This window comes from Drosophila nasuta, chromosome 3 (assembly GCF_023558535.2).
Source record: "Drosophila nasuta strain 15112-1781.00 chromosome 3, ASM2355853v1, whole genome shotgun sequence".
Classification (NCBI taxonomy): domain Eukaryota; kingdom Metazoa; phylum Arthropoda; class Insecta; order Diptera; family Drosophilidae; genus Drosophila; species Drosophila nasuta.
This window is the reverse complement of record NC_083457.1, coordinates 45,213,389-45,239,961: the sequence shown is the minus strand read 5'-3', so window position 1 is coordinate 45,239,961 and position 26,573 is coordinate 45,213,389. Positions and strand designations below refer to the sequence as shown.

The 26,573-nt window shown below is 37.2% G+C and overlaps 4 protein-coding genes across 7 annotated transcripts in view; 1 reads left to right on the top strand and 3 right to left on the bottom strand.

The window, feature by feature from the left end:
* LOC132789964 (lachesin) overlaps positions 1-18,719 on the top strand; it is a 176,141-nt gene extending 157,422 nt beyond the window's left edge. For 3 of the 4 annotated variants that reach the window (XM_060798329.1, XM_060798328.1, XM_060798330.1), the window contains one exon: positions 18,508-18,719. In XM_060798329.1, coding sequence (XP_060654312.1) covers positions 18,508-18,635 — 128 coding nt within the window. In that variant the 3' untranslated portion in view covers positions 18,636-18,719. The remainder of the gene's footprint in view (positions 1-18,507) is intronic. The other variant, XM_060798332.1, reaches the window with a different exon arrangement.
* LOC132791464 (pH-sensitive chloride channel 2) lies at positions 792-5,077 on the bottom strand. Its single transcript, XM_060800394.1, has 6 exons — positions 4,620-5,077; positions 2,239-2,774; positions 2,018-2,176; positions 1,802-1,957; positions 1,365-1,744; positions 792-1,308 (listed from the first exon to the last, which is right to left on the bottom strand). The coding sequence occupies exons 1-6, from the start codon at positions 4,697-4,699 to the stop codon at positions 1,066-1,068; spliced, it is 1,554 nt and encodes a 517-aa protein (XP_060656377.1). The 5' UTR covers positions 4,700-5,077; the 3' UTR covers positions 792-1,065.
* LOC132792593 (MICOS complex subunit MIC13 homolog QIL1) lies at positions 10,352-11,191 on the bottom strand. The gene is made up of 2 exons (XM_060802021.1): positions 11,030-11,191; positions 10,352-10,962 (listed from the first exon to the last, which is right to left on the bottom strand). Exons 1-2 carry the CDS (start codon positions 11,038-11,040, stop codon positions 10,596-10,598), a joined length of 378 nt encoding a protein of 125 aa, XP_060658004.1. The 5' UTR covers positions 11,041-11,191; the 3' UTR covers positions 10,352-10,595.
* On the bottom strand, positions 11,741-26,240 carry LOC132789965 (uncharacterized). Its single transcript, XM_060798333.1, is given in 8 exon segments — positions 11,741-13,295; positions 13,330-13,518; positions 13,520-13,550; positions 13,660-13,863; positions 15,144-15,845; positions 16,054-16,243; positions 23,259-23,848; positions 25,587-26,240. Coding segments are annotated over 7 exon segments (2,226 nt in total). The 5' UTR covers positions 23,755-23,848; positions 25,587-26,240; the 3' UTR covers positions 11,741-12,881.
* Between the last annotated feature and the right edge of the window lie 333 nt (positions 26,241-26,573).

The window sequence follows — 26,573 nt, the reverse complement described above, 5'->3', positions numbered from 1 at the left end:
ACAGCGAAACAATCGAGAAATAGACACAGAACAAGTCTTTATCGAAGAAAAGAGAAGCGAATTAAGCAATTGGAAATGTAATTTAAGCCTCTTAGCACAGCTTACTGTAAATATTTTCTTTAATTTCAACAAAATTCCATTCAATTTTCACGAAAACTAAATTAAATCCTTACCAACCCAAAGGCTAAGTCGAAAATTTTGAGAATTAACACGCTTTTACGCTTTTGTAAATGTTATATTCCATCTAATTGCATTTGCATATTTTGATTATATTAAGGGGAAATGAAAGTGCCAAATGCATCGAGCTTAACTGGTACAGTGCCATTGCAGTTCCTTCTCAAAAGCTCGAACAGGAAATTTGAGTGCAACGGAAGTGAGTGCCAAGCAAAGCAGCTACGCAATTCAATTGAAGCCATCTTCAGTTAATTGTTGAATAATGCAATCAATTAGTTTCGCTAAACTTTCATGGCATGTATCACCAATTAATGGACAATGCTGAAGAAGCTAAAGGCCGCATAATAATCAGCTATGAATGGGTAATAAATTAGTATTAAACTAATTAAAAGAACCTCAAGACTCGTTTGCGTTCGCGCAATTAAGTTGCGCCATCTAACGGCTGCTGGCAGTACTATGTAGCAACTAAGTGGCTTGATAGCGCCATCTGTACCAACTGTTATGTTAACATAGCTCTGGTACTGTTAACTAACAGTTTGTTTGTACTGCGGGCACATTGAACAACGTTAGCGCGCAACTTTTAAACTTTTACTTGAAAAGTATGATAGCAATTGTTTATAAAAATAATTACTGATTGTATTTATAAGACATGCGCGACATTTTGTACAACTATGACTATGAGATGTGTGATGCAGCTTACAACTAAATAATACATATTACAATCAACGTAATATTAAGAGAAATTAAACACAGGCGACGGCGACAAGAATTCTGCACAATTCATTCGTGTATGGCAATAACTGTGTGTATATGTGAGAATGTGTGTGTGCTGACATTCGTATGTGTGTTATGTGCATTTGTATTTGTGCGTACTTCGTTTTGCTTTATGGCCTAAAAACAATAGACAAAAGTCCAGTAAAGTGCATTGAAGGCCAAGAACATGCCCGGGAATAAAAGACGCGACCGTCTGTCGATCCACATGGCAATCTCCTGTGGCGTCATGGTTGTAAACGTTGGCGGATCCTTCTCGGACTTCTTCTCCTTGTCAATGTCGACGACATGATCATTGGTCGAGCGATCGCTGCAAACTGAAACGCTATCAGCGCACTCAGTTCTTATTATAGGCAGATTGGGCTGTAAGATATGAATGATTAGCCAGTTTTACGATAAGTTTCCATTATATAACTTACATGAACTGTGAGATAATTGTTAAAGGCAGGATTGACTGTGCCATTGCCATTGCGCACACTCTCAGTGCTGGAGACAATATTATCCAGACTGGAGCAGGAACGTGCTCTGGAATCGTTGCTCAAGCTTCCGCCAATTTGACGTCTCGAGGGACGCGGTGTCAATGTGGATTTGATAATGTATTTGCTGTTGACCTTCTTCAATTCAATGTTCTCCTTGCGTCGCCATATCGTATTGACAAAGGCGAACTCTACCAAGCTACAGAAGATGAAGAAGGCACAGCCAATGAACCACACTTCAGACACTTTGATGTAGCTGACTTTGGGCAGCGTTTTGCTCTGCGACGAGGACAGCGTAATAAACGACAACATGGTGCTGGTGCCTGAAAGTTAAAGTTTTTAAAGTAATATTCGAAAATATTAAAAAGTTGTTGACTTACCCAACATAATGCGCGGTGGGGAGGCATCTGCTTGCAGCCAGAAGGAGACCCAGGAGATGGCGACAATCATCATGGAAGGCAAATAGTAATCCAACAGATAGAAACCAATCTCACGCTGCAAACTGACCGTAAAACTCAGTGAACTGTAGTTTCCCACTGCAACAGAGAATTACAAGTTAGTAGGAATATAAAAGTATTCACTTTTCGTCAACTTACTGAATGCACCGTGTCGCATATTGATCTCATCTGAGTGAACAATCGATGTGTTGTGCCAAAACTCTGCCAGATTGTATTCCGTGAGACGCATGTCAGGATCAAAAGAGATGGGCGCATGATCCTCCCATTCCAGCACCAAGTCAGAAGTGTTGTACATCCCTAGAAGCCAATCATCTAAATAATCAAAGCACTCCAAATCAAGTGGTTGACAATTAACTTACAACTCTCGAGCACCGTTGAGCAGTATTGCTGATCAAAGGGGAACTTCTTGAAGTTCATCCAACAATAGAGTGATGCTTGAAGTCTCGTGGAAATAATCACATTGCCATCACGTGAAATGGAGGTGAGCACATCCTTCTCATCAGTACCCAGAATGCTGGATTCCCGTTCGTTAGCGAAGAAGATATGCGGCAGCCAGAGACGTTCGCTTAAATGCTTCTGTCCCAAAATTGTCTCCCTTCGCTCTGGCGCAAACTCTTTGTAGGCCAAACGCTTGTCCTGAAAACTGAGTTGCAACAAAGCATGCGTTTTGAACTGCAGCAGATCCGAGTTCAAATTCTGAAGCAAGTACACATAAATGCGCATCTTGACCACGATGGGCAGACGCTTCAGTGTTTGACTGTCGTATTCGATGGGTCGCTCCAAGCGATCGTATCGACAGACGTGCGTCATTCTTTGTATGAGTTCTGTGTACTGCAAGCTATCTGCATTGGCCAGCGATGGACAGTTCTCATCAACGATGGTGTCATTGACAGCGCTGTAAAGAAAAACAAAAAATACACGTTGCGTATGAGTAATGCGATACGATATTATCTCTTTTATTTAAATGAAATTCCCTTTCAGCCGGCATTCAACGATGCGTATACACAATATTGCCATCAGAAAATCAATTAAGAAAATGGTAGGGATCGGTCTGAGTATTTCCCACATTGCGTATGAGTAATATGTGATAAGGGGTATATTGTGAATTGAAAAATCTTTCTATAAATTTCATATTTAGAAATTGTTTGGCATATTGTGAATAAAATGAGTCAATTTTAAGTCGCTTCGTTTTGAATGAAATTTAATTTGTTATGCATCAAATCGTGATTCGTTACGTATACGTAATATAAAGAACTAACTTTTCAAGCGAACGATGCATGAAAATATTATTGTTATTCCACATTTTTAAAGATTTGCTTAAATTTGTTGTGCAATGTCAGTTGATTCATATTTAAAACGATTTGGCAATAAGCAAGAGCACGTCTCATATTTCAAATCAAAAGATAAATATGCTTTCGGGATGCACGAGAACTTCCACTCTAATTTTAATGATCGCTGCTCTTTATTATTTTCGCAACTGTTATTTGCATACGATACTTTTACAGTCAGTTATTAAAATATTTGACTGATTGTTAAATTGGATGTGGAAGGAAAACAAATGGCGAATGGGGAAGGGACAGAGAAGTGGGCGCTAGCCTTTATGCAGCTGTGCAAGCTCATTTGGAGCTAAGCTGGGGAGAGATATTTACAAACTCAGCTCTATTACTATTATTATTAAGTTTATTATTTAGCTAGCGCATTGTAATATTGTTATTTATTGTGTAACCAACAGCAGTAACTGTAGCAAGCAATGGCAAACAAACCAATTCAATTAGTGCACTTGGGTTGATCCCTAACCAGAAATCCATAAATAAACTCCACTCGCTAGTATTATTATTTTTTTGTTGTTGTTGTTTGTTTCAAATATTTACCTATTGACATTGCATTTAAATGGCAGATAATAATTTTTGTGCTCGGCTCTCTAACCTTCATGCACACACATGAAAGCCGAAAGTCGGCATCGGCATCGGTATTTTAATTAATTACTTTAGAAATCGGGCGGCGCCTTCGAATTATGGAAATTTTGTACTTAGATCGGGGCAGGTGTCGGTGGAGGTGTCGGTGTCTGTGGCGTATACTTAATAACCCGATTCGCACGATGAGTACGCTAATATTTTCTAGATAGATTTCATCACATTTCGAGTTTTGCGTGATAAATTCGTTCGTCGTTATCAACACTGATGAAATAAAGTATCTTCTACCTATATTTTATTTATAACAATTGATAACCCTTTTGACTTTTCGCTTGTTTATCGAAAACAAAATAAGAATGAATTGTACAAGGAAATGCTTTGGTTACATCTTGTTGCCACAGTTTTCTTATCAGCTTTATCAGTTGTGTAACTGTCATTCAAGTTGTTAAACATTACAAAAAAAATTGTATCGCTCACATTTCCAACTGCATAAATATTTAAAACAAAACAAAACAAAGAGACCCCCAAAAATAAAACAAGAAGAAACACAATAACTTGAGAAGAGAGAGCAGCAGAAAGATACAAAACTTGCCAGCTATTTTTGGTTGTATCCGAACAGTGGAAAAATATCACAAACTGTTTTATTATCAGTCGCAAATGTTTCAACGAGCTGCCTTTGCTGCTCTTTTTGCCCAATTTGTAAAATACCCAAAAAGAAATTAAAAATTATAATCATTATCAGCATTTCTTTGTGGGCGAGAAGACAGCGACACATAGAGAGCGAAGTGTTAATTATTCAATTTTCAAGCAAAATGCAATTAACTCACCCGATTGGCGTCTGCATTAGGCTGCATACAACGATTATTAGTAATACTTTGGTAGAGTGTAGAAAATGTAGCTGCTGCATTTTGTCAAATCACTTTTTAATTGCTTTTGATATTGATATTTGATTCAATTTGTGTTGTCTTAATTCACATGCGTTTTGCTTACGCTCAAATGCTCATGTTAAGTATTTTTATTTTTATTTTTAATAAACTCAAAACTCGAAATTGAAATCGAACACTTGTTCTGTCACACGCTCGATTAGCACTCGATCTTTTATCCTCGCTTCACTTCGCTTTGCATTCGAATTCACACTCGCAATCGTATTCACATTCACTTTGTCGAACGCATTCCGAATTCCATTTATAAATTGATTTGTAAGAATTGTACGAATTCGTGCTCTATTAGCAGCGAGGACGTGGACCTGTTGCTTCTCGTTGCCGTTGCCGCTTTGAGCTCGCGTTGCGTTTGCGCCTCGCAGAAATACCTGAACTCTCTCTCTGCCAGCCGGCTAGCGTTGCTGCCTGCTGCCCGCTGCAGCGTCTGCGTCGACTGCGTCGACTGCTTCGTCTGCCGACGCTGCTGCCGGCGACGATGCCTCGAAGAACACTGAGCCAAAACACTGCTCAGCTCAACTGAGGCAAATGGCAAACACTCTGTAACCAACTATTCAGTTTCTCGCACTCTCAGTCTCCGCAGTTTGCCGTTTGTTGCTTTGCCTAAAAAATTTACTGATAAGCCAACCGCCAACAACAACAATAACAACAAGTAAGAACGATAACAACAAACACAGCTCGGCTTTTGAAGGTGTTTCAGTATTTCAGTGTTTCACTTGTTAGCTGTTGAGCAGCGGAAAGGCGACAACGCAGGGTCGCCGGAGATCGTCTCACTTTATAACTGGGCACAGCATCAGCAGTAATAGCCTCAAAGCAACGACTAGCAGATACCCTTTATGTAATAAAAGACCGACTGTTGGCAGCTGTAAACTTTTATTAAACATATGCAAGCACTTGCGACTAAATTAAGTTGTTTTTTCTTTGTGTAGTTTTAAAACTAAAAATTACAAAATAATGTAAGCATGTCTGTCTTTTTAGGTAAAAATTACTTAAAAAATATTTTTAAAATTTCCATAAATACATAAAAATAAATTGGCCGTTTAATTGCAAGGTGGGAAAACTCGTTTAACGCTCTTTGAACTTGTCACAAAATAAATACTTTTCACTACAATTTTCTCTTAGCTTATTGCGTTTTTTATACCCACTACACATAGAGTAGAAGGGTATTATAACTTTGTGCCTGTAGCAAATGTATGTAACAGGCAGAAGGAGGCAAATCCGAGAGGTTTGTCCGCTTGTCAGAATAAACACCTGAGAGACTAAAAGACTATAAGAGATTAAGACAGCACTTATTATGTTTACAGGCAGATCGAGTTTGTTTTAAATTCTCTCAATGCCCACTTCCGTTCCCGTAAAACAAAAAATATCGATTAGCAAGAATTTTGTTATGGACAATAATGTCTGACAATCTGGTATATTTTGACCTCTATGGTACATTTCGAATATTTTTATAATTTTTGCGGTATATTATTTTGGTTTTATACAGCTCTCTTTGGCTTATATTCGGGTATCTCACGGTCGAGCTGACTCGACTATGCCTTTCTTACTTGTTTGTTTTTGTGGTTAAAGATTGATTTGTACATATGTATGCCTCTATAGTATCATCATACCCAATTGACTGACTTTATGTGTGTGAAGTATTAGTTGAAATGGCATTTATAATGCGGATAACTATATGCAATACTTATTTATCGGAAACATTACAAGTATACTTACTCATAGCTGCTGGAACCGGTATCCAAGACTAGGGAATGCGTTTTAACAAAAACAAAATAGCAAAAAAATAGAATAAATAAGAAATAAATTAATGCACATCAGCAATTATGAATGTGCAAATTGATGCAACAGCAGCAGAATTTCTTGTTCTAGCATTAGCATACTACTATCAGAACAGTAGTCAGAAGGGGAGGGGAGCAGAAGCTGTGAGTGTGTGGGTGTGTGTGTGCTCAGGTGTTTTGCCCAAGACGCGTTCGACACATCAGCATATGAACGGATTGTAATTAAGCGATTGCCCGGCTTTCAGTTTGTAATATTTGCCCAAGGCACACGCTTCGATCGCTGTTTAAACAAATGCACCGCAGTGAAAGACAGACAGACTGACACATGATTTGAGCAAATTAATTATGAAGTACAGCATATAAATAATTATATAACATGTTAATGCTGAAGCTGAATGTTATTTCTCGCTGTATGTTAGGCAGTTCAATAAACTGGCAAACTTTGAAAACTGTTTAATTCTTATCAGCTTACAATTATGATGAACAATCGAAACAATCTGATGCATATAATCATCGATTTATTGGTTGAACAAACTCGCAGATTATGCTTAAAGGTCGCCCTCTTAAAGTTGAACAAACAAATCGAAAACGAATCAAAACAATAGCAACAACAGCAAGATCAACAAAAACAACAACAACAATAATAAATTAAACAAAAACCGCGACGACGTGACATAGAGAAATGTGTGACAATAATTGGCAATAACAAAATAAATGAGTTAATAACATTACCTATTGATATATTGATACAATGTTGCCGGTAGCCAAAGAGCCCTCAGATCATGCCTTGTTTGTATAATTGAGTGACGCTTCCCTGTACATAGTTGAAGATCGAAAAGGTAGCATCAAAAGCTGACTAATAGAATCAATCAGATCTAGTCGATCACCCACTCGGTTATTGATTAATTGCATGGGAATATCTAAACGGCTTTTTAATTGATTTTTAATGCAATGCGACAGCTTCAGCTATGATACAATCGTGGTGCTAAACAAATTCCAGTTTAACATATAATGCCTGTTTTTCCACGCTTTTAGTTTCTTAATTGGACCATCAGATGCGCGTCAATCAGATAAGCGACAATTCAAACAGTGGCCCCGAAAATCCCATCTCAGTTTGTTTAAGGATCATTAACATGTTTTATCAGTTTAAAGAAGAGAACAGTAGGCGCAAGCTGTGAATTTTACCCACATAAAACGCACGTTCCTAGTCTATTAATAGTGCAGAAAATAATTACATGTATGTCAGTTGTGTGTGAGATTAAAACCGGATATTTACATTGCGACATCGAGGGGAATTGGTGAAATAATTTATTGATATTTTATTGAACTTTGAAATTGCGTCAATTTGCATGTTGACCAAGTTTAAGGAATTTTCAGACGTTATTTTTTTATTTTTGTGTTATCAATACTCGAGTGCTTTAATTAAATAACTCGAGCAGCGATAAACTAAACAAGAAAGCAATTTTAATTAATGCTCTCACGTATGTCAAATAAACAAATTGCTTTTGTTTTATTTTGTGCTTTCTCTTTCGCTCGTTGTCGTCAGACGACGCGGCGTATGCGCAATGTCGAAAAGACAGCTACTGTGTGTGTGTGTCCGTGTCTGTGTGTTTGTGTGTGTGCGCTTGTACAACATTTGCTCTCCTTGCGGCCTCGAGATCGCGGCGAGGTGTTGCTTGTTGTGTCTGTTTTAGGGGGCACACAACACGGCGTATGCGTGTTATTTCGCCCATTTAGAGGTTAAGCATTTATTTATTTGCCATGTTTTATGGGTCGCCGAAATTGTGATTTCATATTTGCTGGCAAATATTGACTATTTACTGTTTGAGCCAAAACCACAAAAGTTAATGAAAACCAATTTCAACACGTGATATAATTCGATGCAACAACGAGAGCTTTGTACTTTGCCGACAGAAAGAGGAGAAGAGAACCGAAAGATAGTGTGATTGAGGCAGATGCTGTTGCAGATCTTGATTATTATCTTTGCCATAGCGTGAGTCATAGACACCCCTCTGGGATGGGGCGTGGAATGGATGGCATAGTAAATTTTTATCTGACAACGACAAGATGATGAAGATGAAGATGATGATGACAGCTCTCGAGCAGGCAGACAGTTACTTGTGTTTGGTAGACCGCTTAACTCGCGGCCATTAAACAAGCACGAAAGCGCAAAAAAGTTTAATTAATTAAAAGATTGCTTCTTGCACTCGAGTCGCTGTCGCTCGCGTATGCTAAGTAAATATTTAGTGCAGGGGATATACACACGAAATAAAAAGAAATAGAATTAAAAAAAACAATACAAAGCGAAATGAATAGTCAAATTGTCACAAATAGACATGACAAATACTTGAAAATTAAAAATAAAATTCAGATTTCGTTTTGGGCTCGACAACGACGACGATCGTCCGTCAATAATGATAATCAGAGTCCAGCGACTGAAGTTTGATTGCGGCTAAAATTAAAAGCATGACAGTTACAGCAATTGCCGCTTCATCTATTTGTAGCTATTGCAATTGTCCTCCTGTGTTTTATCGCTGTGTTTGGGTATTTTTGGTAGGGCACTCGAGTGTTCCACAATTAGGGATACGAGGCAGCAAGTCAACAGTCGAGTAGTAAACAATTAGCAGTTTCTTATCAGTGCTTCCAGTCGCACGTTCACCTCCCTCTTTCATTCTCTCTCTTTCTCTCAGTGACGTCTTTTCACCCAAGTATTCCTATTTATACTTATATCTTACTACTTAGTTGTTAGCTTTGCTTTATTTGCCGTGCGAGGCGTAGAAAGTCATCTTGAATGTGTGATTTTGTCGTGTGTGCAACTAACATATGAGGCGTATGCGTAATATCTGTCTACTCTAGCATATCGTAGTTGCTTGGCATCTGAAAATGTCAAATCTCAGCCCACTTTCATCGCTAGCTTTACAGCTCAATCAGTGAATCAGTTGATGACGATTCGAGCTGAGAGATGCGAACTGTGAGATGAGTGACGTTTCATGCAGCCTGCCGCAATATTTTCATTTTTATCAGAGAGACAAGAGACTTGATTCTCTCTCATAGTTTGTTTAACAACAATTTGCCATTTTATAGTGATTGACAACTAGCAAAGAGTTTGCTTACAACAATAATAACAACAAGTTCATGCTATCGGTCGCAGATGCTCGCACTTCCTGTGTTGCCGCACTTCATAAATAAACATGAAGATTGGCAACGTTGCGTAGAGTATCTAAAGAGTCACAAGAACTCATTTAAATGCAATGTGGTCTAGCATTTCATTCTATATTTTTCAATTGAATTAAACTTTACTTCGAAATCATTACAATGTAATAATCTTTATTATATGATGTTACATAAATATATAAAAAAAAAACGCAGGAAATAAAAAGTTCTTCGGAATTTCAATCAGACTCAAACTTTTTGCCATACCAACATGCTTTTCATTTTGAAATCTTATATTTTTCTTGGAATTGCTGCGATTCGACTTCTATTACGGTAGTAATCATATATTTGCCGTATGAACAATCTATTTGCTAGTTGAGTCAATGTATTCCAAGTGGGCCAAGTGCACCCATTTCTCTATTTAACATCGTCATGCCAGCTAGCGTTTTGTCTCCACTTCTTCGCCAAATATACGATTTAAGCCAAATTTGCTTTGTCTGTGCTATAAATAAATTGTTGTGACATGTTGTGTCTGTTGTTTGAGTAGATGATGAGAACTGATCTGTTTAAGTAATACAAGTTGAGTACACAGCGAAAACTTCACAGTGATTTACAATCTTCGGAAACCGTATTACCTTGAGTAGTTTAATTTTAGAATTAAATGATGCTGAATAAGTTTTGCAAGGCGGCTTTCACGCTTAAGACATAAATTTAGTTTATTGCTAGCATTTAAGGTCGAACACAATACGCTTAAATCTCCAATCTTCACATCGATAAGTATTTTTAAGCATCTACTGCTCGAGATAGTTCAGAATTTGTTAAGTTGTGGGGGGGGAGGTACATAAACATAGTATTCAATAGACTAACTATGAACTAACATGAAAACAGCCTTCCATTGAATAAGCATTTATATTCATTGAATATCCATATTTCACTATTTCGTCGCCGCCGCTGCCGCCTTTTCGCTGCCTCCCGTGATGGCTGGCGACTTGGCAAAGTCCTCGAATGTGTCTTTCACCTTCTTGAGACCACGGCCCGCATAGCAGGGCAGCATGTGGATGAAGCGGAATGAGCTCTTCACGCCCTCATTGTAATAGTGTTTGACCAGGAAGCGCACTTCGCCCGCTTGTGGTAGCTTGGGCACCTCGAAGGGCAGCTGCTTCTTCGCCTTCTGCACATAGGGACAGAGCTGACCCTTCACGTCATTCAGCAGCTTGTCTGTCTCCTCGGGGTTGCCCCAGACGCCAGCTTTGCGGGTATAGTACACAGTTCCAGCTACCAGACCGCCGCGTACCAATAATCTATCGCATCAGATGATTAGCGTTTGGGGTTACGTAATTTTGGACTGGCAACTTTGCTGCAACTCACCCAAATACCATGTTGATTCGTTTGTTTAGTTGCTACGGAAGAGGGGGACGATTTTTCGGTAGACGTAATCCAAACTTGGGCAAGTCTGGTCGTGGATCGGTCGATAGTTGGCTTAAAGTTAATACTAGAAATCCGCAAATAGTGTTTATTAGTGGTGACAAATCATCGAGGCAACTATCGATTTGCCATATATCGATTTTTTTAGGAAATATCGATGTTTTGTACAATAAAATAATAATAATTAATGCATTAGTAATGATTAGAAATGTTTAATTATAAAATAAATTATATTTTTGGAAGAATTCAGAAATTGTTCTTTAAAAAATATTGTATTTAATACCAAAACTCAATACCAAATATACCTATTTACACCTCATTTCAGTATTTTAATACCAAAAAGTATATTTTTCAGCCTTCATGCTCACTCTGCGTCTGCTGTTAAATTAAGTATTTTTATACCAAAAGGTGTGTTGTATTGCAGAACGCTGTTAACTAACAGAACTATTATACACCTAACGAAACTGCTCCACACGCAACATGCCGAAAAAAGAAGCAGTGCGCGAACTTTCAAAATTTGATTTGCTGATACTGTAAGCAGTGCTTATTAAGCACAATTAATTAATTAATACGTTAAAATTTTATATTAAATATTTAAAAATTTTATATTAAATTTTAATTTTAACTGCTGAGCCATAAAAACCAGTTGCAACATTTAACACACATATAATTTCATTTATTAATATAAATATTGTTTGCATTGCTAATGGATATGGATGTCACATGCAATAAACAGTAATATAAAACTCTTTGCACATCAATAATGAGTACATATAACATTTTTTTGTTGGGTTTGTCTGATTTATATATCATAAGTACAAATTGCTCTTTTTAGTGGACAATACCAGATCGCCCTAAAAGGTTTCGTTTTTATATTTTTACGTTAAATGTAGGTTTTCTTTGTTCAACACATTTATAAGAAACATGAATTAAGAAACATTTCTCTCGATTTTACAAATTAACACTCAGATATAAAATACATATTTACTGGTATATGATTATCAATATTTACCTTCTGCGAACTTATCATTTATATTATGTTATGTGTGTTTTCAGAAAACCAAGTTTAGTTAAATATAGATTGTGAACATAATATTAATTGCTGCACTCAGTGCACTCGTCATCCCTTCTTCCGTTTCGTATTGCTTTTCATTGTATTTGAACAAAATTGACATATAATATATTTTGTATTAGAACTCGTTTTATAGCGCACAGAATTCATCAAATGTATCATCATCGTCATCATTAATTAGTTATCATCATCATATTACGAACATCAGTCTTCGCTTGTAAGCTGATTGTATAATATTATTAGTGCTATTATATACAATTTTTGAAACAGTTTTTGCCGGGGGAACAAATCTAAAGTTTGGAATTAGGATCAGAGAGCGCTTAATTGTTAAAAGCTCGCTTTATATATAGTGTATTTTTTTTAGAAAAAAATGGTAACATTTGATTGCTATTCTTTGAGTTTGCTGTAGTTTGATCAACAATTAAACAGTTCAACGATAGGAAGACTACATGGTTAAACACATAAATATATATAAAATAGTTGTTTTTGCTTTTATCAATACATCGATTAATGCCTAGGGCAACACAGATAACGATTCAGAAAGAAGCAAATAGAGCTTTGAGATCGATAGATTACTCTATATAATATATATTTATATTCTATATACTTTGTAAACCTAAATTCAAATTCGGTGTACCAATTCTGCAAGATAATAATAGTTCTATCTGTGTTAAAGTAACTGTCGTTTGGCTATCCGGTTACTAAATATTCCATTCATATTATCTACGGGGTTTCCTCTTTGGGTTTCTCTTCGTCTGTTGACTCTTTCGGTAGTGTTTCAGCCTCCGTTTTGGGAGGATCCTCAATGTCTATAGAGTTCTCTCGCTCCGTTATGTCGGGCATTTTAAGCGAGAAGCTGCTCAGCTTACGCTCAGCGGAACCCAAAGAGCTCTGCGAATCCGCCTTGAGAAGCGTAGAGCGTCGCTCGTTGATGACTCTCAGCGAGTCGTACATGTGATCATCACCGCTGGTGGAGCTGGCATGTCGCTCCAGCGAACGTATGTAGAACACCGAATCATCCCGCTCGTTGGCTATGCCCGGTTTGGGTCGATAGAACTGCCTGGAACTGTTGCTTCTGTACAGCGTGGCAGGATTAACCTTTTGTGTATCTGACGACTCTTGCTGCTGCTGCTGTTGCTGTTGCTGATGATCTGCGCTGCTGCCCAGAGGCAAGAAATCCGGGCGCTGCTTCTTGGGGGGGCAGGCTGCTGCTGTGATGCGCCAGTTCCGTTATCTCACTGTAGGAGGACACGTGGCACTCGTCATTGTCATGGCTGTGACGCTCATCGATTATCTCGACGCTCTCCTCCGGCACGGCGGGCTCCATGCTCGACTGTCCGGACAATTGACGCACTGGGGGGTGGCGGCTCAGAGCACACGGACAGTTGGCTGCTGCTCAAGGACAATGAATGGAATGATAGTCAGATAGTCAGTTAGTTGAGGTGGTTGGGGAATTGTTTGCAATTTCTATGATAATAATAGAATGTGCAGCGGAACTCACCGGAAGTCCTTCTCAACGGATGGCGTGGCCGAGGGGCCGCAACTGTAGCGTTTGGGTGAGCGCAGTATCGACTTGGGCATCACTTCCGGACTGTGCAGATCCACCCGCACTTGCCGCGAATCAATGCTCGAGGTGCGACTCGCCACCGAGGCACAACGCGCCGTCCAGCGGCCGCTATACGATGAGTCCGACATGGTTGAGTTGCTGCAAAGTGCCACAAAATGCATTAGCCAGATTTCGTAACGATGAAATAACTGCATATTGCATATGCATTTGAATTTAGTGCAGAGTTAGCAAATGGAAATCCATTTGTCAAGCTTTCAGACTAGCTAATGCTTATATATGCTTTTCAATATTAGAAAATATATGGATTGAACTTATAAAACTGAGAGAACTAATCTATAAATCCATGAACACTTTAAATAAAGTTGGTGAAGCAAGTTGAAATATTGAAATATTGAATCGATAAAATTGCGTTCAATATTGTTAAGTAATGTAAAAACGATAATACACAATGAAAGTTTATATGATAAAAGAAATGGTCGTATAACGTAATAATAATTGTTCTTAACTGACTTTATCTTCATTCCTGACTATCATGATTAATGTCAAGATTTAAAAAAAGAGTTTCTAGAGTGGAGTTGAAGTATGAAATCGTTTAAGGAAGACACATTTTATTCTTTTTTAATTGATTAATCTGACTTATAAGTTTTTGGCAAGCTTTGAACCTATTTTTTTATAATAATTTCGTATAAAAGCTTTAATGTGCTTTAAAATGCTTTTTAAAGATTTAATTTGTTGTTTATGTGAAAACATTTTTAATTTATTTTAGTCACATTTTATTCCAAGCTTTCAGTTGTTTTCAAAGCTTTAATGAGCTTTAGAAGCCACATTCCAATATTGTTGGACATGAAAAGTAATTCATAAGCAATGTATGTATAGTGGATAATCCATCATTTAAAGGCCTTAAAACCGCTATTTCAAAATTTGAAATATTATTTTATTAACACGAATTTAAGTCAAATTTCCTATCCAACCTTTAAAAATTGAATCATTGTCAAAGCTTAAAAAAGTTTTGAAAGACACGTTCGGATATTGTTGTAAGTGAAGCGTAATTTATAATCTATGTCTTCATTGGGCTAATCAAGTCTTTAACAGTTTAATCGCAGTAAAAGCTTTAATGTGCTTACAAAGATTTTCAATATTTTTTTATCAAGTGAATTTTACTAACTTTTCCTATTAAGCTTTTAAAAATTTAATCGCAGAAAAAGCTTTAATGTGCTTTAAGAAAGCTATTTAAAAATGTTAAATATTTTTCTATCACGTGAATTTAAGTAACACTTCAAGCTTTTAAAAACGTAATTTCTGTACACGCTTTAATGTGCTCTTTGAAATTCACTTTTGTGTGTTTTAGTGCTGCAAACAAGTTAAGCATGCGGTGTTGTAAAACGAGCGTATTAGCAGAGTTTCTCCCGGCTACTTACCGCCTGTGGCCCAGTGGACTGCAGCGTTCCCGCTCCCTGGCTGCCTCCTCGTGCTCGATGGGTCGCTGACGTGACAGAACATGTCGCTTGGCCGTGTCGGAACGTTTGTTGCGCTCGGCGCGTTTCTCGCTGCCAGCAGAGCTGTGAGCCACGCCCACAACGCCACCCATGCCGGCATCAAAGGACGAAGCCTGCCAATAGACGCGACTCGCAGCCGGCGGTTGCAGCAGAGTGCAGGTGGCATATTCGCGAGTGTTGCGCTGAATGAGGCTGGAGGAGTTGCTGATGATGCGTGAACTGGAGCCAACGGCACCACCAGCAGCACCACCGCAACCACCACCGCCTCCGCCGCCACCCGCCGAGCGTGTGGTGCGCACACGACGAACGCTGCTGCTCGAGTGAGATTGTTGTTGTTTGCGTTGTTTGTGTTGATGTTGATGATGGCGATGATGGTGATGATGTCGTTTGCAGCACATTTGTAGTTGTTGTTGTTGCAGTTGGAGTTGCAGTTGTAGTTGGAGTTGTTCCAGCGGTGTTTTGTAGTGGTGGAGGTGGTGCGGTGAGAACAGATTGACAGATGGATTAGTGTCGATGCAAGCGTTGGATGGATGAGCATTGGCATGGTGGTGGATGGTGGACAGATTGGGCACGGAACCGGTGAATGTGAGGCGTCTCAGCTGTGGCGAGAAGCGTGTGGATGCGCTAATGGTGGTTGTTGATGCAAAAGCGTGAGCGAGAAAGCGTATTTTACACAAGACAGAGACAGAGAGAGTCATAATGAAAGTTGCAGCCAATTTTTCTTTTACGATTTACGAAATTTACAAATTTACACTGATATGCGTTTGCGATGCGGGCGGGGACTAAATGCTTGAGGCTCAACGGGAAAATGATAATGCTACTGGCAAGTTACCTGAGCGACTTGGAGAACTTGATCAGCTCCGCGGTGAGCGCTTCACGATCAAATGGTTGCTGCTGCTGTTGATGCGCTTGCAACTGATCTCCAGCAACGCCTGACGCCTGCAGCTGTTGATGGGCGTCGCCGGGCGAGGAGCGAAAGACGCCAAAGTGCTGATCCCAGCGAGTCGATTGATACTGGGCGCCTATTGAAGAAAATAGGAAAGAAAACAATTAGTATTTATCTTATAACGAAGAAAATAGAAATAACAAAAAAGTAAAACAACGTTTACTTATTGATTTTACGATTTAGAAAATAAGTCACATATATTCTCATTTGTTTATGAGTAAATATATAATAAATATATAATAATACTTGCAAGAACCAGTAAGATAAATATCTAAACTATATACATTATTTATTGCAAGTATTAGAAAACTCTTGTTGTACTTTTTTTGTATTGAATTCATTCAATTTATGAAAAAAACAAGTAAGAAAGCTACAGTCGAGTGTACTCGACTATGAGATACCCGCTACCCATTTTGAATAAAAGAAGTATATTTTGCGGTATTTTTCTCAAAATATAATGAATATACTGAAAAATACAAAAATATACCAAATGGTATACTTGGTATATCGGCACAATATACCAGATTGTCAGCCAAGGCAACTAAGACCCTTAGAAAGTAGGCGTTTTTGCCCATACAAAAGTATTTCTTTAATATTTATTTATTTACATGTTAATTATTATACAGATTAATATAACTAAAAGAAAGGGAGTGCTAGCAGCTAAGGCCATCAACTCGACAGTTAATTTATATGTTGTTTAATAATTTGTTGATGTCTAGGAATTTAATTAGTAGTTTAACATTATTGTGAGTAGGTAAGGTAAGAAGAGAGGTGGGTTGCATTTGGCCAAATAGGCGGAACATAAATTGACAGACAATGATAGCCAATGTTTAAAAAAAATGAAGGTTGAACAAAAATATTGTTCATCCAAAACAAGTAAATCATATGAAATCCATTAATAATCATATTACATATATATTGAAGGTATATGAAATAGACGAAACGCTTACTCTACTGCATTACCGTAAGAGCAGATTATTTTAAAAATTAAATCAAATTCCATGTCACCCAGAAAATTCAATATCCGATAATAATAACATGAGATGCATTATTGTTCATATGGACGTTTTTTTATGTAATTCATAGAACACTTTAGCATAACACAACTATAATTGCCAAACGAAAAAAGAACTCAGATTAATTTTAAAATTTGCGAAATGAACCCACATATGTACACTTATTATTCAAGGTAGCCAGGTTGCCCCGCATTACATTTTGATTTATGTACATATGTATATTAATTGTTATAATAGTATATTTTGCTTTGTTCTATAAACCATGGAAATATTCTCAAAACTACTAATACAATTAAATAAAAAAATAATTTTAAAACGAATTTAAAAAATTATGACAGACTATTGATGTACGCTGTAATCAACGCGATTTGATCATACCAAACGCTGATAATTTCTAAACTAAAATCTTATTGCTTTCGTACCTTCAAGAAAAAAAGCCATATAGAAACAATAATGCAATGATAATGCACCTAAAGCCTGATATACATTTCGTATTTCCTTTAAACACCCAGATATCAGAGCCTACAAAAGAAAGCTAAATTTTTGTAGACAGCGCTTGTTATTTTCATACGTTTATAAAGACTTTTACCTATAGACTTTTACCCACACCCACATTCGCCCTCGCAAATGGAATAAATAATGCAATTTGACGCTAGTGTAACGATATATAAAAATATATACAATCATAAATACTGCCTTTATGATTCCTGGTTTTAATTGCGAGCAGATAAAAATCGTAAAAGTTATTTAAGAAAAGGTTTTAACGGCTGCTGATTCCGGTCTTCGTTTCTTTGATCTATGGTAATTTATGAATGTAATAGTTTATTTATATACTATATATATATCTGTATATTTTTGTATTTGTTCCTAAAATTAATTTTAAATATTTTAGAAATAATACCCCGCTGTTTGGTTTTATTCAAAATGGATTGCATGTCGATCACAGCACATTTGGGAGTAGCTTTCTTACTTATTAGTTATGAATAAAATGCAGTAGGCAACCTGAATACAATTATTTTAGCCTATTTAATAGAAATAAACATATCTTAAGAGCAAAGAGAAAAATAATACAGAAGTCAATGCTCACAATTATTTATTTGTTTTATAAATAGTCATTTTAACAATCTTAAAGTTTAAATATACATACATAAAATATGTATATGCCCGTAATAATCTGCCGGTTTAAAATTTATGTGGGAATATGGGACACAATTAGTAAAAAATTGCAAAACCAAATAAAAATGAGATTAATTGTAATTTGCGCGATAAAAACCCGCACCTGTTATACTATAAAAGGCGTTCATGAAATTATGTATGCTCATAGTCTTCAGAACGTTTCAACATGAAGCTGCTTATTGTATTTGCTTTGACTCTGGCCTACATCTCGCTGGTTTCAACGGCATCTGTTCTTCAGGATCAAGCCGAGAATGTTGGCATTATCAACGGACATGACGCTTCGCCTGGTCAGTTCCCCTATCAGGTTCAACTGATTAACAACGTTGGAGTCTCGTATGGGGGCTCGTTGATTGGTCACGAATGGGTGCTGACTTCCGCCTCCTTTGCAAAGATGTAAGTTCATGAGTTTTTTAAGGAAATGTTTATTACTAACTATGTCCCTTTTCTATAGTGGCAAGAATGTTACTGTTCACTTGGGCAGCGTTTGGCGATCCGCGCCACTAGTAACCCGATTTGCGTCTAAGAAAGACATAATCATCCATCCAGATTTTCATCCTATGTTCCTGCTCAACGACATCGCACTTGTCCGTATTTCATATGTTAAATACAGCAAAAACCTTCAACCCGTTAAGCTACCGAAGATCCAATCACACTATCAAACCTACGCTGGTTCTGAGGCTATCTTTACAGGGTGGGGAGAAACCACGGATACTTCCACCACTAAACCCCAGATACTTCAGTACGCTAAAGAAAAAGTTATGAAGAACGTAGAATGCAGTGCTAAAGTTCAGAACCACATTGGCTTTGAGCAACTCTGTGTTTCGACCGCCTCTGGTGCATTGCCGTGGCGCGGTGACGCTGGTGGCCCATTGGTGGAGCTGCCAGGCTTCAGTCAGATTGGTATTACGTCCTATTTTCTAAAAAAGCAAGGTGTTGCTGGCTTCACCCGAGTAACTAGTTACCTCGGCTGGATCAAGGAACATACCGGTCTTCTTTTGTAATACAGTCGGTATGACTGTGATCGAACCTTTCCTTATAACTCTTTTATTGTTTATTATTAAAACCATAAACATTGTAAAATTCGCAAGTATAAAATAAAAGTGATGTAAGAAAAGAAAATATGGTGTCTAAATTAACTAAAATTGAAGACCAAATGAGGCTTTACAGAAGTATTGGTTGCTAAGTAAGCTGCAGCCGATTCTGCTCCACTGTGAGATGAATCCACATTCTAAAATTATACCACAAATAATAAAATATACCGAATGTATGTTAGTATTACATTTTAAATATACCACAGAGTACAAAATATATCAGATTGTCAGCCAAACAAAGACTCAATTGTAGGACAAAAGTATTTCTTAAATAACTTCACAATTAAAGAGTATATGTTGTTATTATTGGGAGACGGTCAAGAATTTATATACTTTATGTGGTCCTTCTGCCTGTTTTTGCAGAGACAAAGTTATAATACCCTTCTACCCTATGGATAGCGGATATAAATACATAGTAGTATAATCACTGGGTAACCCCATAAAACAAACTCGTGAAGGATATTACCATGAACATATATTGACAGACAATGATAGCCAATGTTTAAAAAAAATGAAGGTTGAATAAAAATATTGTTCATCCAAAACAAGTAAATCATATGGATATATCCGTTAATAATCATATTACATATACATATGTATATTGTAGGTATATGAACTTGACGAAACGCTTACTCTACTGCATTACCGTAAGAGCAGATTATTTTAAAAATTAAATCAAATTCCATGTCAAGCTTGCTCAACAGAAAATTTAATATCCGATAATAATAACATAATATGCATTATTGTTCATATGGGCGTTTTTGTTTATGTGAATTCATAGAGCACTTTAGCATAACACATATGTAATTGCCAAACGAAATAAAGAACTCAGATTAATTTTAAAATTTGCGAAACGAACCCACATATGTACACTTATTATTCAAGGTAGCCAGGTTGCCCCGCATTACATTTTGATTTATGTACATATTGTTATAACAATATATTATGCTTTGTTCCTTAAACCATGGAAAAATTCCCATTACAATTATAATTATAAAATAATTTAAAAACGAAATTAAAAAATTCTTATGCTGATCATTTCTAAACTAAAAACTTATTGCTTTCGTACCTTCAAGAAAGAAACGCCAAACAATAATGCAATGATAATGTACCTAAAGCCTGATATACATTTCGTATTTCCTTTAAACACCTAGATATCAGAGCCTACAAAAGAAAGCTAAATTTATGTAGACAGCCCTTGTTATTTTCATACGTTTATAAAGACTTTTACCTGTAGACTTTTACCCACACCCACATTCGCCCTCGCAAATGGAATAGCAAGCGTAATTTGAAGCTAGAGTAACAATTTTTGATATATACAATCATCATACTGCCTTTTAATTGCGAGCAGATAAATTTTTATTTTATAAGCTATTTAATAAGTTATTTTATAAGAAAAGGTTTTAACGGCTGCTGATTCTGGTCTTCGTTTCTTTAATCTATGGTAAATTATGAATGTAATAGTTTTTTTTATATACCAAATATAGCCTTCTGTATTTGTTCTTAAAATTAATTTTAAATATTTTTGAAATAATACCCTGCTTTTTGGTTTTATTCAAAATGGATACATATCACAGTTGACCACATTTGGGTGTAGCTTTCTTACTTATTAGTTATGAATAAAATGCAACCTGAATACAATTATTTTAGCCTATTTAATAGAAAAAAACATATCTTAAGAGTAAAGAGAAAAATAATACAGAAGTCAATACTCACAAATAAAGATTTGTTTTATAAATAGTCATTTTAACAATCTTAAAGTTTAAATATACATACATAAAATATGTATATGCCCGTAATAATCTGCCGGTTTAAAATTTATGTGGGAATATGGGACACAATTAGTAAAAAATTGCAAAACCAAATAAAAATGAGATTAATTGTAGTTTGCGCGATAAAAAACCCGCACCTGTTATACTATAAAAGGCGTTCATGAAATTATGTATGCTCATAGTCTTTAGAACCTTTCAACATGAAGGTGCTCCTAGTATTTGCTTTGACTCTGGCCTACGTCTCGCTGGTTTCAACGGCATCTGTTCTTCAGGATCAAGCCGAGAATGTTGGCATTATCAACGGACATAACGCTTCGCCTGGTCAGTTCCCCTATCAAGTCCAAATAACGGGCAATAAACGCCCACTAGCTAATTGCAGCGGCTCCTTGATTGACCACAATTGGGTGTTGACTGCCGCCAGTTGCGTAGGACAGTAAGTTGAATAGTCATTAACGAATCGGTCCTTAAGTAATCATTTCTATTTCCTCTAGAGCCGATCATGTTCTCGTTTTATTGGGCAGTATTAACCGTTCATCTGCTCCGGTCTTTCGTGTAGTCAACAAGAAAGACATCATCCTATTCCCTATCGTATACGATATCTCGCTTCTTCGCATTAAACATGTTGAATACAACAAAAACATTCAACCCGTTAAGCTACCGAAGATCCAATCACACTATCAAACCTATGCTGGTTCTGAGGCTATCTTTACAGGCTGGGGAGTTACCCTTAACGCTTCCAACAATGAGCCCAAAATACTACAGTATGGTAAAGTCGAAATCATAAACAATACAGACTGCAGCGCTTTATATGGACAAAAAATTTCCTCTGCCTTCATCTGCACTTCGTCTGCCTCGGGTGTAATCCCATTTATCGGCGACTCTGGTGGCCCATTAGTGCAATTGCCCAGTTTGGTCCAAGTCGGTATAATCACGTATAACGAATTAGGATACCCCGGTCTCTTCACCCGGGTTACCAGTTTCCTCCAGTGGATCAAGCATCACACCGGCCTCCCTTTGTAATTGAGGACTTCAATTTAACCTAAAGATGTTACCCATAAGGGGCTAACTAATCAATATACTAGTAAGTAGGCGTTTTTGCCCATACAAAAGTATTTCTTTAATAACTTCAATTTGTATCTGATCGCAACCAAACTTTCAGGAATCATTACTATAATAATTATTGTATATACCCAAATTCGCAACTCTAGCGTTAAAATTACGCTTGTTATTCGATTTGTTGATTTGCGGGGGCTGAAGTGGGCGTGTCAAAAATTTGAAACAAACTTGATCTGTGTGCAAACATAACAAATGCTGTCGAAAAAAAATTATAGCTCTATCTCTTATAGTCTCTGAGATCCAGTGTTTCAGACGGACGGACGGACGGACGAACAGACGGACAGACGGGCAGACACACAGACGGACAGACGGACATGGCTAGATCGTCTCGGCTGTTGATGCTGATCAAGAATATATATACTTTATGTGGTCAGAGATGCCTCCTTCTACCTGTTATATACATTTCCTGCCGGCACAAAGTTATAATACCCTTCTACCCTATGGGTAGCGGGTATAATAAAGTAAATTTACATTTACGTTTTAAATTTAATAACATATTGATCAAATTAAAGACTTAGTTATAAACTGAAAATAAAACTGAAGTATATTGATGTAGAGATGAAAATTTAAAATTATATTTTTAGATTTAATACATCACATCGAAAATCAAAAAGGCGCAATTGATATTTATGATTGGATATAAAAAATGAAAATTTAATGATAATTGGAGAATAATTCTTGAGTTATAGAGGATACATTAAATATTAAAATTTATATGAATCATTAATAAAACAATTAAATTTCAATTGTATACCGAAATAACTCGAAACTTTTATTAAATAAACCAATAATAGAAAAATAGAAAAACTAAATAATATTAAGAAATGAAAATTGATTAAATTAAACTTATTGAGATCTATATAGAATTTAAATTAAAACGTCATATTTAATAACAAATGTAATGATATTCTTTTGCTTACCCATGCCCCTTCTCTGTGACGCCGAGCTGCCTTGATTGCTGCGTGCCGTGGACTTGTTGCAACTGCCGCCACCAGCGCGTAGACGAGCTGGCACCACTTTGGCCGCAGAGTCGCGTGCCTCGAAGGTCATCACACAGCTGGCGACGACAATGAAGCCACCGAATCCCATCACAATGGGTCCCACATACGAGAAGTTGTTTAAATGAAAGCCCTTCAGATCGTTCTTCACCCGCACCGTGACATTGCCCCTCAACTCGGAGCCCATCGACAGATGATCCGCATAGTAGCCGAGCGTGGCCATCCCGGCACCCACCAGCATCAGTGTGAGGCCCAGGATGAGTGCGCGGCAAGCATGCCACAGGCACTTGGAGGACATCTTGCCACGCACCACCTGCACATTCCATGTGGCACCCGAGGCAGGATGCGCTCGCCTCAGGTTGCCCAGCGAGTGCTTGCGTCGTGTGGTGCCCACACCACCGCTGCGACGTGACGGCATCACAACCACATCGACAGTTGCCTCTTCCTCAGCAGTTGCAGTGCGCAGTCCTTGCAGCCCAACAACGGCTCATTCACCGACCATCAAGTGTGCTCTGGATGAAACAACAGCAAAAGCGGATCATTAGTGATAGTAGAAACTTATGAATGGATAATCATACTCGAAATGAAAGGATTGCAATTAAGCTGTAAGTTGTTCTTCTTTTGAAGAAGATTTTGACTTTGTACTTAACAAAATTTGCTTGAGCGTAGTGGACAAAACTTGTATATTATCAACAAAGGAAGCTTAATCATGGTCATAACAACAAAATAAAACTTCATAATGCTCAACAATATATTCATTGTTCATAATTCACATTCATATTCATAATCCTATAGATTAGAAAGCATATATTCAAAATGAATTATTTAAAAACCAGTCATTTGCTGTAATTAGAATACATTCTTAAACATATTTTTTTATTATTTATTTCTTGTTAATTCTACATAACTTTTTTTAGGCTTTGATTACATTATTCTTCCTAATTTAATATTGTAATATATTTCATCTGTGTAATCAATCGTGAATGCAATGTTAAATTAGTCGTCTGGTCTACTTGCCGCAAATTATACCAAAATATTAAAAAGGTTGATTAATCTGTTCGAAATTTCTAAACAAAAATACATAGCCTCGGTTTCATGATGATTCAAATTAAATCATTCATTATTTGCATAACGTTATAGTCTATTTTTATACCAATTTATTATGAATATTCATTTTTCTTTGAGGTATTGACTTGAAAATTATTCTTTACGTGGAAATAGCTTTAGTATATTTTGTTAACTTAACTGAATACTGATGATAGCAAAACCTTTCTTTATTCTATAGTACGTTTATGTTAAATATACATATATGTATCCTTCTTTAAATACATTTTCCTGCGAAGCTATTAGAATTTTGATGTAAATATAACTTCTTTCGATGATCTATTTTTATTTCTACTTATTCAAGTATGTATTGCTTGTTATATTTCTATACAGCTTTTGCTTAAAGCCTGTTACTTTTTATTGTTACATTTCTATGCTCCAATCTATGTAACTTTTTTCGCATTGATAAATGACAAATTCTAATTTTAGCTTTTTGGCTAATGAACATTTTGCCGTGGAATCCCCTGAAGAAATGTGCCTCCTTAAACAAAAGGCTGCAATGACGATGACGAAAAGATGGTGTTGTGAGTGTGCAACAATAGTTAAGGACTCGTTGTCTGCGCCAATACGAAAACTATGAGAACGAGGACAAAAAATGTAACATACTATGCAAGGTGGCCATCCATCCATCCATCCAACTTTCCACCTGTTGTTGTTTGCGTATTGTAGGGTTCTAAGGTCATTCTATGCATCGTCTGGCCTGGGGCCTATTTAGACAGAGCCCAGTTCAAAATGTTGTTGTGATTGTTGTTGTTGAACTAATTGTTCGCACAACAACAACAACAACGACAATGTCAGTGGCAAGACGATACAAGAATAGCAACAGAATAGCGCTCAGCTGCTGGCACTTGTAAGGAACCACAGAAGACAACGCATCCGCACAATTAGCAAGAAAAGCCAACACTAGCATAGGGAAAGGGATTGTAAGCGGGTGACAGCTGAAGGATCTGATAACAAGCTGTGGTTGTGACATTTTTCAAGCGATACAGAAACAGGTGTGCGCAGAGAGAAGGGGAAGGAAGGGGGGAAGCAAGGTAAGGTAAGGCAAACACAACAGCTCGTTGTCTAGTACATCTATTATTTATGTAACTAAAGACTCGCACTCTTAGATAGATACTCACACAATTTGCATAATTAATTACTTACGCGTCTCAGCCTTAATTGATCCTTAATGCGATGTTGTTGTTGTTGTTGTTGTCGTCCGTGAGGAGGCTGCGCTTTAATTGAATTTCATTTTGGGTGCAGCTTTTATTATTTTTTCATTTTTTTTTTTGTATTCGAGTTGCTTTTTCTTTTGATTTTAGCTTGGCTTTTGTTTGACCTAAAACAACTTTTCCTTCACGACATACATATACAGCGACGCGCGTGTGTGTGTGTGTGTGCGTACGTGTGTGTGTGTTTGTGTGTATGTGTGTGTACTTAGGTATTCATTAGCAAGCCTCAGCAGTTGTCCTTTCCGTCGCTAGCCTGCGTTGAGGCATTGTCTTTATTATAACAAAAAAGCGGAGCACATCATCCTGATTGCTTTATGCTTTTCACGTTTCTTTTCCTATCTGTTGTTGTATGTGTGTGTGTATGGAAGAAGCCAGCGTATAAATGAACAACAGAAAACTTCAAATTTTCCTTTAACCGAGACGTTTTCGCACTTTAAACTATTTTCAGCAGCACTCAACTTGATACAACAAAATTATGTGTAACACACTGTTTGCGCGTCTGTGTATGTGTGTGTGTTGTTGTGAGTGTATGTGTGTCAACAGTTCACAAGCAACAAGGACGAAGGACGTCTGCACCCGACCAGCATCCAAGCGTTTCTGATAAGGACACCAGTCACAACACTTGCAGATGGCAAGAGACAGCGAGAGCAGCCAGGCGCCTTGTGAATTCCCAATGCTCTGGGGAATGCGACGTGCAGGTGGCGCCACCTATGAGTGTTTGACCGCTGCACGCCATACAAGTCTTATACGTAGAAGAAGTGCTTATACTTATGCTTAAAAAACTGACATACGCGCACTTCTAACTGAAACTTAGCAGAGTTGTCTTATATTAGAAAAATAATTTAAAAAACAACTTTTATATATTTGATTTAATGAAGTTTGTCATAAATAAATTGAAATGAAAATATAATGTATTTTT

Coding starts and splice junctions, on each gene's coding strand:
- LOC132791464 (XM_060800394.1), bottom strand. CDS start 4,699: ATGCAGCAGCTACATTTTCTACACTCTACCAAAGTATTACTAATAATC. Junction 2,775..4,619: donor CTAATGCAGACGCCAATCGG/GTGAGTTAATTG, acceptor TTTTCTTTACAG/CGCTGTCAATGACACCATCG. Junction 1,745..1,801: donor CCCACCGCGCATTATGTTGG/GTAAGTCAACAA, acceptor TTTAACTTTCAG/GCACCAGCACCATGTTGTCG.